This window comes from Apteryx rowi, unplaced genomic scaffold (genome assembly GCF_003343035.1).
Source record: "Apteryx rowi isolate R43461 unplaced genomic scaffold, aptRow1 scaffold_37, whole genome shotgun sequence".
Lineage (NCBI taxonomy): Eukaryota > Metazoa > Chordata > Aves > Apterygiformes > Apterygidae > Apteryx > Apteryx rowi.
The window spans coordinates 1,533,405-1,550,555 of record NW_020450196.1 but is presented as its reverse complement, the minus strand read 5'-3'; the positions used below and the strand labels follow the sequence as shown (position 1 = coordinate 1,550,555).

Sequence of the window (17,151 nt, the reverse complement as noted above, 5' to 3'; positions counted from 1 at the left end):
TCAAGCCTAGAGGAGAAATTCTCTAGCAAAAGAGAGAAAAGCCAATTTTTGTGTTTTTAATTTAGAATTTTTCCCTCCATCAAAATGTGCTCCTAAGACAAATTTCATCTCTTAAGCAAAACAAGGCATACTTTTCTTGCAATTCAACTTAAGATGCCAAATTTTTGCTCCTAAGACATCTTCAGAGTGACAAGAGAGTATTATATTTTCAAGAGGTTTAAAATCCTTACAGATACTCACCAAGTTTTGCTGGGTATCACCTTTTAAGAAATGCTTACTCACTAGCTCATCAGCAATCTTTAAGTTTTTTGCAGCTTTGGACAACAGGAGCACAGTTTACCAACTTTTTCCCAGGTTATTTTGTATGTACAAAACCCCTTCAGTTTCCTAAAGTGGATCTAGTTTTCTCTTATGATTGACTTTTAAGCTGTTCATAGGTATTTGGGAAGTGAGCTGGATGAAGGAAAATGGGTATTTATCATACTGGAATTGTCCTGCACCCTGATGGCTGCCTGTGTAGTTCTGTGTCTGGCATATAACCAGCTGATTAAACCTAAACTGGTATTTGTAAGGGATAGCTCTTTTTGCTGGTCAACTTTACTAGTCTTAATGGGAACTGAAATTTGGTCAGACGGATGTTAGGAAAGGGAGGAAGAAAGGGTCTGGCATCCTGGCATCCTGGGGAAGAGTGGGGGACCGTTGGTGCTCATCTGTACTGTAGCCTTTCCCTGCCCTGTGTCTTGTTCCTCCTACAGAGCATATGAATGAATGAGAATTAATGCACTTTGAGGGAGAGCTTTCTGTACCTCCCATCAGCCAACTGTGGGAGAAGTCAGTTGATGTTGTTGTCCTTTCCTTGAATTTTCCATGTAACCATCTTGCCACTGTTTTGCTGTGTTTACATCTGGCTCTGTTTCCAAGATTTAWTTAGGATTAAGATGAAGGAGTTCTCTTGGACCAAATTAGCAAGTTTTTTGAAGGGATGCTCATGTACTGCACAAGATCTTGCAAAGCTAATTTTTAGATTAAAAGGAATAAAAAAAAAAATCAAGTGGTGAAATGTTTATGTCCAATGGTTGCAGCTTTTGCTTGTCATCCAATTCAGGTAAAAGGCTGAAACATGCAGATCCCTGGGATATATAGGATTTAAGAGACATAGCTTTTTGTTTTGGGACCCACTAGTACACAGTGTGGSAGTTTGTAGCTCTTTCAGGCTGAAGTAACTTGGAGATACCTGCCTTTCCCTGTCTGGCCTCAGAAAGGGTCTAAGGATTGTGTGGAAGAGGATGCAAGGTATTTTAGTAGGGAGGAGGACATGTTAATACTTCTCCGTTGTACATGTAACAGAGTGGTGGCTAAAGCTGCCCTTGTGCCTGTAGGTGCAGGCCAAAGGGTGAAGAAGCATCCAACGTAGCAGGCTTAAGCAGCAGCAGTGTTACCTGGAACACCACCCCTTTCCCCCATCCTTGGCCTTTCTGTAACAGAGACTTGTAGATTCTTCCTGGGTGCCAGCCCTGTAAGTCTGCTGCAGTTTCTGTAAGAAGAAAATCTACCCTGGTCTAGAAATAGGACTTTTAAGGTCCCTGTCTGTCGGTCCATCCCGAGTAGGCAATGTATGAAGGTCAAGGCAGGAATAAGGATCTTGTCCGCTGTGATTTTCCTTTAGAAAATATTTGCCCCCTTTTCCCCAGTACTCCCTTTCTCTCCTTAATAGTGTGAATGGAGACCCGAAAGCTTCAATTTCAGGGCTGGCTTCTAAAGAAAACCAGTGTGGTTTAGCTGTGGGTTGGGAACACGGGTTTTCACTGGCACAGACTTGTGGGTGCTTTGGGGCTGGAGCACACAGCTGTGGGTTCCAGATGCTTGCTATCCTGTATTCATGTGGCTTGTCTGTGAAACCATGGCATCCGCAATACTACACAAAGGTCCACGCCTCTGGTGGTTTGGGAAGTACTCCCAGCTAGAGAAATTTCAGTTTTTAAAGGGAATTAGAACAAATTTACAGATATCCAGCTCAGAAAAGTTTAGGTAATGTGAAATGCTCTGTATGGGTTTTGTTTCAAGAGAGATTCAGACAATTTTCTGTGTGAAAATTTCAGACTCCTCGTAAACAGCATTTGGTGTTTTGAAGATGAACCGAAGAAGTAACAAGCTTATTTTCCCTGTAATATCTTAGTTTTATAGGAGCTCAACCTGTTCATATCGCTCACATTGCTGGCATAACCAGTCTGCAAATACTGCAGAAATGTGCTTTCYGTGTTTACATGCAGTTAGTACCTCTTCATGTACCTCTCTGTGGTAATACAGAGAACATCTTTACTATGGTATGGAAAAGAAAAGTACATATCGTGGATTTTTTCCAAATGCACTGAACATTCTCAGATGTCGTTGTCTTAAAGAATTGCATGTTTTCCACATTTTTTTGAAAATCAGGTCAGCTCATAATTTTTTCCTGAAGGTGTGTATGAATTACTAATATTAAGAATATTTTTTCATTTTATGCTAAAGCCACTTGTTAAAAATATTCACCCAAACTATTAAATCTCGTATATGAAATTTAGCAGAATAGGAAATACTTTAGTTCACTTTATATTTTAAGCTCTGTCCCTGCAATCTTGTGGTTTAATAAAGAAATATCTTTGTACAGTATCTTTCACACAAACTTTATCTTCAAAACACTGTGCAGAGTTAATAAAATTAAAAAGTTTTTTTTTTCTTTTTACTAGAAGTTAAGAGACATAGACATGAGAACAGAGACATATTGTTTCCAGATGAGGGCTGCAAATAGATGGAGAATGAGGGAGAGAAATGCAGCAGGGTGGTTCCAGATGGCAGGCATTGCAGAGGAGAAGGTTCTTGCAGCCATGTTGGCCAGAGTGTACAAAAGGACAAAAAAAGGAGGCTGATGCCAAGCAGAGGAAGCTGAAATATAAAGTAATGAAAGTAATATTGTAGGAAATTTATGAAAGATTTTTAAAATGAGTGTCCTTTGTTATAATTGAGTGGATAGCTGGATTTGTTTTCATGCAATGAGAGTATGTCAGGTGAAAAGATAGTTTAAAAATTGAATTYTACTGATATTATATACCCAGCAGGTGAACTGGCATCTCATTTTTGGTATGTTTTCAAACAAAATAGTAGCTTGTAAGTATTTAAAAGTTTATTGAGTCTTATTGCACTTCTGAGTATCTTATAAATTATTTAATTGTCTGATGGATATGTGGCTACCTAACTATAGGGCATGAAATATGCACTGTTCCTCTAATACACTGGAGGGAGACCTGTTTATAAAGTATTTAGTATTGGTTTTATAATGCACTGTTGTCAACAGGAGACCACGAAGCTCAAAGATCAATCTCATTTTGGCCCACAGTATTAATGCTGCTTTATGAAACTCTGTGACAGGTCACTTAGACAACAGCTCTTAATGAAAGGACTTTGTGCCAGTGTGTGGTCGTATGACTGTCTGTTAGTAAGGCATGCTTTAGTCGCTGCCAAGGCTGCAGATGAATCTCTTTGTCCAAGTCCCTGAGGTGACTTTGTGGCTGCTGCTACTGCTGGCCAGGTGATGGAGCTCATCATTTCCCCTGTCCTCTGGAGAGAAGTGAGACAGAGACTGCTGAGTTCCTGCTAATGCAGCTTCTGCTAATTGTCCAGAGAGATAGTAGGACACTGGGCAGTTCAGGCGGCTCTGTGTACTGTGGATGAGTCAGTAATTAGAAAAACATAGCTGCTCTTAATTCAGTCTTGCATTTGTGCATGAAGTGTCTTTTCAGCCATCTAAACTGCAGCTGTTCTATAAGCAATCTGGATTTTAGGTCAGTTTAGTTATTTAGTTATGACAATCTTAGGTTTTAGACACTAAATAATTGTTACTAGGAATTGGCACAGTATAACGTATTATCAAATAATTAGATCGTAAGCTTAGCCTAGACCTAAACCCTTTAGGCTGTTGGGGGATCCAAAGACAGTGCTTGTTATGGAGACCAGTTACTAAAAGGATGAGAATAATGAAATTAAGTACCAGAGGATGAATAGCTTTGTAAAGGTCTTATACTAAACTAGTGTTCAACAAACAATTCCCAAGGTTTTAGAATGTTTTTCAGAGATGAACAGCAAAAATTAAGTCTAATAGTATATAAAAAAAATATAAACCTTGCTTAATCCCACATCATCAATAGCTGAAAGATGCTGGAATATAGTAGTACTCCTCTACAACAGCATGGTGATAATCTGTGGAAATAAATGTGTGAAAATATGTTGTTTTTTTAGATCAAAGTATTTCAATTCTCCTTTTTAATGACTTAGATTGGGTTGCTGCATTGCTATTTTAACAGTTCCAGTGAAGCCTGCAACTATTGCAGTTGAATCGTGAACTTAGGTCTCAGCAAGTACAACTGATTTTGAAATATTTTATTTTAAAACAGAAATACAAAAGAAATACACTTATTCTTATGTTATACATCTTGTTATTATGTGGGAAGTTGTGTTCTCTCTATCCTTTCTAATTCTTTGTAAATCTATTAATAGGATGTCTGAATGACTGTTATTTCAGTAGTGGACAGTGCAGACATTTCATTAAATGTATGGTCTAAATGAAAATTTCTTGAAGTAATTTGGGCCTGTTGTATTTAGTGTGCTTTGAGTCAGATTCTAATAGCTTAACACGGTATCTTTTACCTTTCTCTGTAAAGAATTAAGTAATAAATAGCTAGATGTGTGTCAATAAAAACACAGACACAAATGAAGATATGAAATGAAGAGTGAATGTAAAACTGTGCTATATGTTTATATACCAGCTGCTCTGATTACCTACCTGCAAATTAAGAGTTTTGCACCAAATTTTTGGTAGGCATGTAAAATCCTTCTCCTGAGAAAAGAATGAGCTTTGTAGTTTAGTATGTTGTCCGTATATGTGTGGCAGTTCATTATTAGTTAAAGGTGATGCTAATGTGTAGAATACCTTTTAAACAGCAAGTTACAATTTAGCAGATTTCCTGGGTACGGTCAACAAACTGCTATTACTTGCTAATGCATGCAAGATTGTGTGCCCTAACAAGGATTCTGTCAAGTTACCTGTAGCTTGTAGCCTTCTGTATCCTCCATTTCACCTGCAGTCTATCGTTTATGCAAAAGTGTATCCCATGTAAGCATGATTCTTTGATTCTGTTTCATTTCTCTATTCTTCAGTTGTTGAACAAGCAAATAGTAAATTTGACACATCCATGTTCCAAAGTAGGTCGAGAAGTACAGACATGATTTCCCCTTTAAAAAAAGGAGTTTCAGGTGACCTGAACTTCAAATATTGRCATGTTTGAATAGCAAACAAAAACACAACTAAAGTAAAATAAGAAAACAAAAGTATATATTATTCATCTCCTACGGTTGACAAGAACTTTCTTTTAACTCGTGTGTAACGTGCTCCATATTTATCCCCCAAACCTGAAACTCTGCATCTCTGCCAACATTCACACTGTGATCATGTTAACTACTGAAGGATAGCATCTATAGATGGCAATGGCCTGTCTGTGTGCTTACTATTTCTATATTTGATTATTCTTTTGTTTCAGTAACTTGTTATAACACAGTGGGTCAGTGCCCAAAATCCTGATCTTTGCTTGATGAGATTTCTATCCACAGGTAATGGATCAGTGTTTTCACCTTCATTTTCGCTTGTGTTCTGTGTTGCAGTGGTCTTTGTAAGGGTTTTTGTTTTGGGGTGCTGATACCTAGACAGGCGAAGTTATGATTAGGATCATTTGCAGTGTGACAGCCTGCCAGGAACTGAAGCTTTCTTAACAGGAATGTACACCTTCAGAGGCATAATGAAAAGTTTTGTTTGGGGATAAAAGTCCTCTCACATCTCTTAATGTGTGACGGGGAAGAAATTAAATATCTCTCCAAAAAAAAGGATAAATAACCAACTTAGAGTAGGCCATGATTTGAAAATATGATTTTTAATTATAAGTAAAAACTCTAATGATGTTTTAAAGTTCCTCCATACTTTGATTGCCCAAAGTTCTGGATAGTGAACACTTTTGACCTGAAAACTCTTTCTACAAAAAAGATGTAAAATCTAGATGCGCACACTTCTTTTAGAATCTGTGTGAATTAGGCTTGCCCATCAAAGTGAAAACCCGATTCCTAAACACACAATACTGTAGATAAAATGCACAGTCGAGATAAGGTAGGGAAGAAGGATTCAGCAAGGACATTTGGAACACAGGGGGCTAAAAGTATTCAGTCTCATTGTTGCAAGATGACATAATCGGCTACTCCTATGCGTTTTGGTTATAAGTCAGAAGTTACCTATTAAAACTCACAGAAAAAATGTTTTACAAAGTAAGGATGACAGGTTTCAGAGAAAATACAGTGCTGCCAATTTTTTTTTCTTTTGGATATGGAAATTTGGGTGGATTATCTGTTCAGAGGAGGTTTCCTTTATTAATTCTCCCCCMCACACACACTTTTCATTTTAGACATCTGTTAACATTTCATAGAGTCTAACAGATGTTGCAAAGTGAGTCCCTTACATCATTCTTGGGAGAAGGGAATGATAAAAAATGACATTTCCACAGTAGAATCACCACCTTTCTGAATATGACCGTCATGATGGCTTTGCATAATTTTCAAGAATAAGATCATACACACTGATAGGACACAATTCACAATTCGTTGTTATCCATGGGTAATGTGTAAGCATGATTGTTATGGACTCTGCTCACACATTATTGTAATGACAAAGAGAAAGAAGAATTCTCTCTCATTAGGTGAAGTACCTACCCTTTTTTTGAAGCAGTATTGAATACTCAGTTAAAAAATTTTTTTAAAACAACTCAGTTATATAAGCCTGGTTATTTCAGCACAAGCAAGGGCTGATTGTCATGCGATGTGGAGGACCATTTTCATTATTTTGGCCAGAACAGGGACAGTTTTGTCCTGATGAGCTATTAGATGAATACCGGAGTGTGTCATATGAAAAACCACTGAACTTTAACCCAGCTATCTACTTAACCAAGCCTAGAAATGAATAGTGAATAAGGGAAGAGCAAAGGCCAGTTTACTGTCATTACAAATTACAGAAACTGTTAACATCTGCAGCAAAATGAACTCTGGGAATTACAGGTACTATCCAGTAAGTCAGTCGAGGGTACAAAGATTTAGGAAAACGGAGTATACAGTTCTGAGATCACATATTTTTGTATTGTATGTCTTTACTATTGAAAAGTGGATCATTTACATAAAAAGATGTAAAGATTTTCTGTATTTTTTCAGAATACATATMAGAAAACCTTAAAATGAACACCAAATGTAAGGAATTCTCCTTTAATATAATTGATTGATAATTATCATTAAATAGAAATAATAAATCTGTGCCCACAGTTTTATCTTTTTTTTTCCCCCAGGAGTAATCTGGGGGACACTGCTGCATGTACAGTTAATACAAACATTTATACTGAACTCCTAGATGTTAGAAAAACAACTACTGTAAAGATCAGTAACATTTTAAAATGATCAGTTAGGGAAATTAATGCTTACAGGAAAATACCATTCTTTCTTGCCCTGCTAGTAGAATTGCATTGTCTCCCTACAGTCTTGTTAGCTCATACTAACTGAAATGCAAATTCTTTCCAACTAATTGGACCTCGTTGAACGTACATGTACAGTACATAGTTATATGCATGTAGATTTTTTTTTTACTAAATTCCTCTGTAATTATTTTCTTGATTAATATCTAAAGCAGAGACGTGGAACAAAATCTCTTTAAAGAGTTTACATATTATTGAACATTAAAAAGATAGTAACTGTTGCATGTTTTAACAGCTTAATTAATAATACAGAATAATTGGAACAAAAAGAAGAAAATATTTTTTCCATGTTTAGTCATTCTGAACTATTTGTATTAACTCTTTGACTGAACTAATTAACACTAAAATACTCATAATGGAATTTAGAAAAATAAGATACATTTGCATTAAATACTGTATTTTCCTGATTAGACTTTCCTATTGGCATTATCTGAGTTTTCATAAACATCTTTGCTATTCTTTCTTGCTATATGTTGTGTCTCTGTATCGGTGGTTTTAAGAGAAGAGACAAAATAACAATGTTATATTTTTAAAAAATGCATCAAAGCACACACGTAATGTTATAATTGTCATTTATAGTAAATAACAAGTAGTAATTAAAAATAAAAGCAATAAAAAACAGTCTTAACCTCACATACAAATGTCTCAAATTCTCAAAATCAAAGTAGACAACTGCAAGTGCACTGTGTTTTAAGTTTCATTAAAACCTGGATTTTGTAGCCACTTCTTCTGTTCTGCACCCCAGTATTCCCATGAGCTGAAAATGTAAAATAATTTCACAGATCCTTTTATCTTTCAGCACAAATACCATTGGATAGCAATAAAATACTTGCAGAACATATTCCTGATTAAAAATCTATTGAAAATGAGATTTTCTTTAATGCGTTTAAAAGGTTTTGTTTTAAATGCTGTTAGAGTCCTTACCTTGTCTATACTGTTTCTGACTCTCTCATGAGTTAGCCAAAGGGGAGAGAAAAAAATACTGTTCCACTCAGTTTGTGCCAAACTTGTGTACTAACAAGTAGTTCCTGTGCTTCCCACAGATGATTCGAAGAATACTTCTGCCTGCTGAGGAATTATAACAATAAGCAGAGGGTAGTAGATTACAAAGGGACGTACTGGCTCTTAAGCCTGGATTTTGCAAGTTACATTTTTTGTTAAATCTTTTGTCAGTTTTGCCTGTTTTTTTCTCCCCCCCCCCCCCAATAGCTGTAGAGACAGAGGAGGCTTAGTCTATTACTGTAGGAGGTGTACTTCTGTGTTATTTTTCCTGCAATGGTTACTTTTATCTCCTTACTGGCTACTGCTTTTCATATCCCTGTTTGAATTTCAGTAAGTATTTATTTTCTTGTTTTTATATGCTGGTATTAGTGTGCTAAACAAAATGCTGTGTAGGCAATGTACATTTAASGATGACCCACACTACTGGAGCTGGTAGACTAAATTTTGTTTCTTTTCTGTGTCATGTTAGTCAGCAGGGGGAAAAAGATTTCTTTCTTTAACATGTTCTTAGGCTGTGATGTAGCAGTCACACATGTGACAATTAAATGATAGTCCTCCTTTGATACAGTGATCTGAATGTGCTTAGATTTCAAGTAAGGTTGTAGCATTCTGGCCAAGATTTCTGCTTGGGAAGACCAGATTTGGATGTATTAGCTAGTCAGCCTAATAACCCTGTACAGACTGTATTGATTTTCTAGGAGAGAGTTTATGAACTAAATAAACTTGGAGTTGGTGTCTTAATAAACTGCTTCTCTCAGTCTGTCACATTTAGTTACAGAGCTCTGCAGTTTAGGGGAAAAAAAGGCTAATTCTGTTACAGATTGTTCACAGCAGGGTCTCCAAATTAGCCCTTTGTTTTGTAATGCCACCTTGCTTGGGCTCGCTTTGAGCACATTTCTCAGTTTTACCCTAATGAGTTGCAACACTGATAATGTGGCTGATGATCTTTCATTGATTTCACTATCACTTGCTTGTCTGGTAATTGATCCGTTGCTGAGCCTCTAGTTAATTATATCGGCTTTGACATGGCCCGGTCCACCGGGAATTTCAAGTCTTGCAGAATAACAGTTTTAATAAAAGAGTCTATTACTGCAGGTGCTTGCTGCTGCATGCCGGTTGATTTTGTGTGTGTGTGTGTGTGTGTGTTGGTGTGTGCGCGCGCGTGCACAAGCGCGTGCATGTGTGTGTGCGCACATGCATGTGTGTGCACGGGGTTTTTTTTATTCTCTGGGAGAGGAGAGGACTGCAGGACAGAAGAAAGAATGGGGGGGGTAAGAGGTGGAGAGAAAGACAGGGAGCGAGAGCACGCAAGAGATGCAGAAGGGAGAAGAGAGGAGGAAGCTTGCTATTGACAGTGTCCTTAAGCCTCCCACAAATAACAGCCATTAGTGGGAAGGTCAGGAGCTGAGCATGCAGCTTGACTGAGGCACTGAGTGCCACTTCAGAAATGAAGAGGCTGGCAAATTTTAGAGGGAGTTTAAGGGGCTAATAGCTAGCTGTAAAGGTACAGCCACTGTTGGCACAATTGACTCCTAAGTGTCATATCCCCCTCCCCAGTCAGAATATTTTTATTGACCACAGGTGGACTTAATATATTTTAAGGCAGTAGTTCTTGGGGTTCTTGCTTGTTTCTTCTTGGATATTGAATTTGCTGCTTTTGAGACTTTTTTTTTTGTACTTAATGGTGCTGAACTGGAGGAAAGTTTAACAGAAAAGCTTTCAAGAGATGTAGGGTCTAGAGGGGAAGGCACATTTGTGTCAACATAGTGTACATCTTCTCATCTTTTCTCATTGCACACTAATGACACAGAGCTGCCACTGAAGCTCTCTTCTGTTTCTTTTGTTGTTTCAGAGAGTGAGGTTTATTGTTATTCCTGAGTTAAGAAAAAAGCAGAGTGAGTGGTACATTTGTCCTCCTAAATTTGTAGATTGTATTAGAAGATGAATGTTCCTTATGTTAGAAGGGATAGCTTTTTTTTAATACTCTGACTGTTTTTTATGGGATTGCATGAATTTTGTTTTACATTTATGAAGTTTGTTTGTAGAGTTATGATTTCTTGTGTGTACGTAAAGGATGGAGTGGGTAAGAGAATTTATCAAATAAGATTCACTTAAAAAGAGCTGTTGTAATTAAAAGCAGTGTTGTAGCAGTATTATTTGTCCTGGTATATATTAATGCCCCTTAAGTACTGAAGAAAAATCTTAAAGGAAAAATACTGTTTCTTTTGCATTACTTTTTAACTGTGTGGGACTGGCTTCTTTTCTGCTGTGATTCATTTCTTTGTTCTTTATGATTTGAAAGGTGTATTGTATCTGCTTCAACCAGCTACTTAAAAAACAAAACAAAAAACTACTTTTGATCTTTTGGGGGAAGGGAGGGAAGGGGTAGATTCTTAATTTTTCCATCCTTTCTTGCTAGAGATGCTGTTTAAGACACTTAGCAGTGGGCAAGGGAAAGTGAGGGGTGTGAGAAATGAAATGTGCATGTGACTTTCTGGTTTTATTTCAAAAGGAGTTGTATCATGTCTTTTTTCCCCTCTTTGGTAAGAGTTTTATTTGGGATAGGAACAGGCTATCCCACAATACTGGTCTGACTAATATTTAGAAAAAAACCAAGCCAATGTTTGTGTTTTACTTCTGAGTGAATATTGACTGTATTTAAGAATAATTTCTTGCTTGCCTGCTTTTTCCATTTTTTTCTCTCTTTTTTTTTAAGGTCTGCTAATCCTGTGTGGTAGGCAAGTGTCAGATATTACATGCTGTACTTGACAGCATTGTTGAGGAAAAACAGAGAAAGCCAGGGAAAGGGCCACAGCCTTTTCTTCCTCCCAGTTCACTCTGATCATTGTGCTACTTAGAGAGACTGTGCGTGTGTGTGTATCTGTGTATCTGTAGACTGAAGGGTTAGTGCAGAATGTCATTTGGTGCCTGACAGTGGAGCAGTGCAGTTGACTCTTTGCTCTGCTATCCAATGACATCCAGTGGCTGAGAGTTTGAAGCTGATGGTTGGGTCTCCTTAGTGCTGCATGCACACCTGACAGGCAGCTGTTAAACTGAGCAAAGGCGAGCTTGGGGAGTCACAATCTATGCATAAATGATAGGGGTATCTGTGCTGAAGGTGCGAAAGAAGCTCTGACCCCCTCCCCTGAATCCCCCCTTCCCAAATGAAACGCACAGAGCAGCTAGCTTCTTAACTACACTACACTCCTGCTACTGGCTGCCAAGAGGCTCAAAAAATCCACCTTCACTTTTCAGTCAGAAGAGGCAGAAGTGGATGTGAGAGACAGAGACACACAGAGACACAGAGAGCGAAAGAGGGCAAGAGACTTGACTTTAAGAGACTCCTGCACTGACAACTCCATGCAGTTCGGCACAAGAACAGCAGCGACCGACTCTGGTTTCATGGGGACATGGCAGAACACGGACACTAACCTCCTGTTCAGAATGTCCCAACAGGTACGTTACTTTCGTTTATTTTAAAACATGACATTTTCGTGCGCTTTTTTTTTCTCTCTCTCTCTTTCCTCCCTTTCTCTTTTTCTTTCCACGTTTCATTTTTGTTTCATTCATCACTACATAGTTAGCCTCTGAACTGTCATAACTATGTCATTGGAATGTGCATGGTTACTTCATTGCTTCCCTAAGGGCTCTTTTTTAAAAGAGGAAAAATTATTAAAGCTTTAAGTAAAAGCAAAGCGTTTGTTTTAAAGTTTCCAAATAGAGCTTTGCTCATAGAAAGACTGTTTTTCTTTCTTTGTTTGCTTTTGTTTTGTTTCAGTGTTTTTCCCCCCTTCTCCCCCTGTCCTATAAATAAAAGTATCTGCTATCCCAGCAAAACTCCTTTCTTTCTTCCTGAGTACATAAGCCCCCAAATCAAACTGATACTAAATTTAGGGGGCCCCTCAGAACAGCTTAATTGAGTTCATGTGGCAGAAAACAGTTTTATTCAGACCTAAGGAGTGGAGAGCAGTTGTGCTGGAATTGCTGCCAGCGCGGGGCTGAGGGTCGTTAGAGGAGCCAGTTTCAGTTGTCGGGTCTCCCGCCGTCCCTCTCCTCTCCTCTCCTCTCCTCTCCTCTCCGCTTTGCTCCGCTCCCTCTCTCTCTCCGTCCCTCTCCTGCTCCCTCTCGCCGTCCCTCTCCCTCTCTCCCTCTTCCCCGCGCCCTCTCTCTCCCGCTCCCCGTTCTCTCTCCCGCTCCCCTTTCTCCCTCCCTCTCTCTCTCCCCCCTTTCTCTCTCCGTTCCTCTCTCTATCTCTCTCTCCCTCTCCCTCTCCCCCTTTCTGTGGAGCTGCGCCTTGGCGTCCTCCCCAGAGCGGCTCCTTCACCGGGGGCCGCGTTTAAGGCAGCTTGGTATGCTGGTTCTGACGGGAAAGCTAAAATGTTACTGCAAGGCCAGTAATAACTGATAATTAATCACAGGAGCCGGTGTCTCTGTACCATGCACTTGGTGATACGCGCCCTGTGTGTTATAGCTACTCTTGCACAATTGCTTGGCTCTTCTGCGTGAAAAAAAAAAAAAAAAAAGAAAGAAGAAAAAAAAAAGAGGGAGAAACTTTTCAGCTTGGACTGGGCTCAAGCAGGGGAGGGAAGTTCAACCTGAAGGTTTTTAACAGGGTGACTCCCTACCAGGGGACATTTTGCCTTTCTGAAAACTAGTTTCCAATTATGGTCTGACACTGAGTGATAATAATTGAAATACTGTGTTTTCCAAAAGAGGAGTTATAAACGATTTGTACGTTTGTATTAGACTTTAATGCTGGAAATAAGATGAATGAACTCTCATTTACCTGAAAGGCGTTGTACTGTATGAAAAGAGAGAAAGTAATTAGGCTTTTATATTTTACAGTAAAAAATGACTGAACACTAGCCATAAAACAGTTATTTAATTAAAAAAAAACTTTAAGGCCAACAAAAACTCAACAGCACATAGTTCATAACCAATAGCGGTTGTCTATGGAAGACAGCTTAAGCAGTATAGCTCAGGACAGGATGAAGGCATTTGAATAAGGTATATTTTGATATATCCTGTAGAGGGACCCTGATTACTGCTGATACAGTATGCTCGTATGGAATGTAATCAACATGAGGCAAATAAGCAACTCTGTTCAATTTCCCATTCTTGAAAGTAAAAAAAGTTCATTTCCTAGTAGAGATGCACATTTCGAAAACACTGCTTGGCACTAGGAAGTGTGAACTGCTCCTGCACTGCTTACAGGGCTTATCAGCTGTATGTGTGTCTGCGATACATAACATGTTTGGTTATATTGATATTGAGCAATAGCGTCGAAAGCAGTTATTCAAATTACTTGCTGTATTCTTTTAATAAAAAGTGAGGTTAAATATTTGAGGTGGAGAAAAGGTTCTTTCCATTTCAGTCACAAAAGAGTTAACATAACCAGATCCAGATAACGATCAATTGATAAATGACGATTGAACCACATAGATAATATTAGATTGCCTGTTTAGTATTAGACCTTTTTCAACAGAGTTAGCCTCTGTGGTCTCTGGAATACTAGAAAATGTTCAACACTGAAAAGAAAGGAAACAAAACTAAATAAAGAGCATCACAATGTGTAAGGGGGTCAAATAATTTAAGACAACTAGCTCATATACCACACCAAACTGGCATGCATGTAAGCTAGGCTCTTCTTCTTCTCCTCCTTCTTCTTCTTCTTCCTTTTCTTCTTCTTTTCTTTTTAAAATATTTTAATTGTGCTAATTCTTGAGTATTAACTGGATTTTATATATTATTGAACATGCATGGTCATGTTGTATTCTGTGTGAAAGGGAAGAAGCAAGGTACTAATTGGCTAAATGTGTGGTGGATGATGCATCAGTGTGTATCCTTCCGTTGGAACACACACAGTAGCACTGCAAAGGTGGTAATGTCGAACAGATTTATTTCTTAAATGTCTGTACTTACATGTTTGCATACTGTGTTAATAATCTCCTTGTCACATTTTGTTTGTTTGTTTATAATGTACTGAAACATATTTGGTCCACACATGTTTTCATCATGCTTTTAAGAGGAGGGTAAGTTATTTTTCTAAACGTATTTCTCTCCTCTTTAAGGATAATATTTTGTCTTATATTTCTGATTTGTTAAGGCTGTTATAACTTACTAGCTCGCGCAGACTGTAATCACAGACTATGTGCAAGTGCAGCTGCAAATTTGTGTCTAAGTGTCAATGTCTCTTTCTTAAAACACTAAAATTTTGAACATTGTTTTATGTTATCTTTTTTCATCCATTTATTAGTTAATTATTTTCAATCCATCTTCTGGAAATGTAAGTATTTTTTAGATTTTTCTTATGCTTTAAGAAAAATTATTTTCACRAATACAAATAAAATAATGTTATTAAATGTACGTAACTTCCAAGCAAAAGTTTGGCATGATTTGAAAGAACTGTTTAATGAAACTTTTCCAGCTATACATAGTAATGCTAGGACATTTCTTTTTAAAGTTCTAAGTATAATGCTGGCTTTCCACATGGTTTTTAAAAACAAACAAACCCCGAGCCCCATCACTTTTCCTTGGAGTTGTAATTTAATCTCAGGCAGGTTTCTGGTACAAAGATTGGAGCATGGCAAGAAGAGTGATTTAGAACAAAACAAAACAAAACCTTCTAATCCCTCCCTCTTCTTACATCTCAGCTCACACTGAACTGCTATTTGCATGCTATACGAATGAATAACTTTTCACAGAATAAAAGGAAAGACCCCTACTTGCTTATGACAAGGAACTGTATGCATCTTAGGAAATTTAAGACTGATGGCATAGGATTGGAATATTAAGCATGATGGTTTTTTATATTTAGATTGTTTTCTTAGAGAATGAGAGCACAAAAAAATGGCATCTCCTCATTCCAGAGCAAATTTAGAATATGGTGGGGTGAGAGGAGGAAAGGAATAGTCTAAATTACCTGTGAGAAGTTTACGACATGGCCACTTGACTGCATTGTATTGCCAATGCACCTTTTTTCAATATAGAAGTGTGTGGTTCGCTTAAAAGGGGTCATCCTATTCTGTATACAGAAGAATGTCTGATAACCTCAGAGGACATAAATCTTAACTTTTAAAAAGGAATGCTTCTTTGGGTCACTTTGATCAGTGACAGGTCGAGAATGAGCAGAAACCCTTGGCTTCTCGTCCATGCTCATCTGGTTACGTCCAGGGCACCCACTGCCCATTCTGGTTCTGGCAAGGAGTTGTTAACAACAGACAAGAAGGCCTGGATTTGATTGATTAAAAGAAAGCAGGCTTTTCTGATTTTCTGCTTTCATAAATGTTTTGTGCGTTTGTCAGAATAAGAAATGTCATTTTTCTTCTCCCAGTTACCTTAAGGGCTGTAATGTTCTAAAATATTTTTAAGTCATTTCAGAAATGAGACCATAAGAGAAATGGTTGTAACCCACAGTGACACAAAATGCCAGGGACACATATCTTTTTGTTAAGAAAGAAGTATGTTTAACCCGTTTCAGATAAAAAGGTAATAGCCTTTCTAGAAGCTTTTTTTTCATGTGAGAGTGAAAAACAGTATATCAGAATTATAAATGGATCTGTGCGTCATTATATAGTAATTTAGGATTCACTCAATGATGTAACAAAATTAACAACATAATTTCATTGTGTAACTGTATCTTATTAAAGAACAACTGTCTGACATTCTCTTACAGTTGCTTTATTTAACTTCATGCAAATATTATTAGTAGTGACATTTCTCTATTGTACATTAGATTCTCTCATTAGCATGATGTGTTAGTTATCACCAGAGAAATCACTTCTAGATAGGTGAGGGGGAAACCAAGAAAACTAAAAATTAAATCAATGATGTATATTAATACAGACGCGTCTGTTCAAGAGAGATATGGTACAGTTAATTCAACTTTTTTCCTTGCATAACTGCCTGCTTATTCTAATGAAAACTAAATAATACTTACAATAAGTGAAGTATGCATTAATACTGCTACAAATATTAAATTGTATACAATGTGCACTGCCTGTTTTGAGCTGTGCTAGTATTCTACAGTCTGACAGCTCCTAACATTGATGTAGACATAGCCACACAAACTGTTTATTGAACCAGAATTTAAAAATAGGACCGCAGTGTAAAGTCTAATGGGTTGGAGGTGAATGCTGTTTAAATGTTCCTGTGTTGCTGGTTATAAAGGTTTTATGCGATTTTAACATTTATTAAGTAATTAACTGTTTTACTGTAGCACATGAGTATTCTTTTAATATAGGTGTACATGCAAAAACTGTTATAACTTAATACGACAACAAGCTATAATTCCATACACTGATTTATTATGAACATTTTGGGAGGCAGAGTAACACTGGCCAAATGCATTTTGTAGTTTACGGTAGTTAACAATAGCCTTTGTCAATAATCATCAGTAAACATAATGCTTATTTAATATAAATATTTTTATCACACCATTTTAAAGATTTGTTGACCCCAGTATTTTTTTTTTTTAAGGAGTAAGTTCCTGTGCTAGTATGAATTGGGAAGATTTATCAGGTTACATTTTCTTATTTCAGACACTTGCTTTAATTTTTTG

The 17,151-nt window shown here is 37.5% G+C and overlaps 1 protein-coding gene across 1 annotated transcript in view; it reads left to right on the top strand.

The window, feature by feature from the left end:
- Window positions 1-11,113: 11,113 nt before the first annotated feature.
- Window positions 11,114-17,151, top strand: part of BNC2 (basonuclin 2) — a 240,558-nt gene continuing 234,520 nt past the window's right edge. The window contains exons 1-2 of the mRNA XM_026073542.1: window positions 11,114-11,134; window positions 11,847-12,047. Of these exons, the coding sequence (XP_025929327.1) occupies window positions 11,114-11,134; window positions 11,847-12,047 (222 nt within the window). The remainder of the gene's footprint in view (window positions 11,135-11,846; window positions 12,048-17,151) is intronic.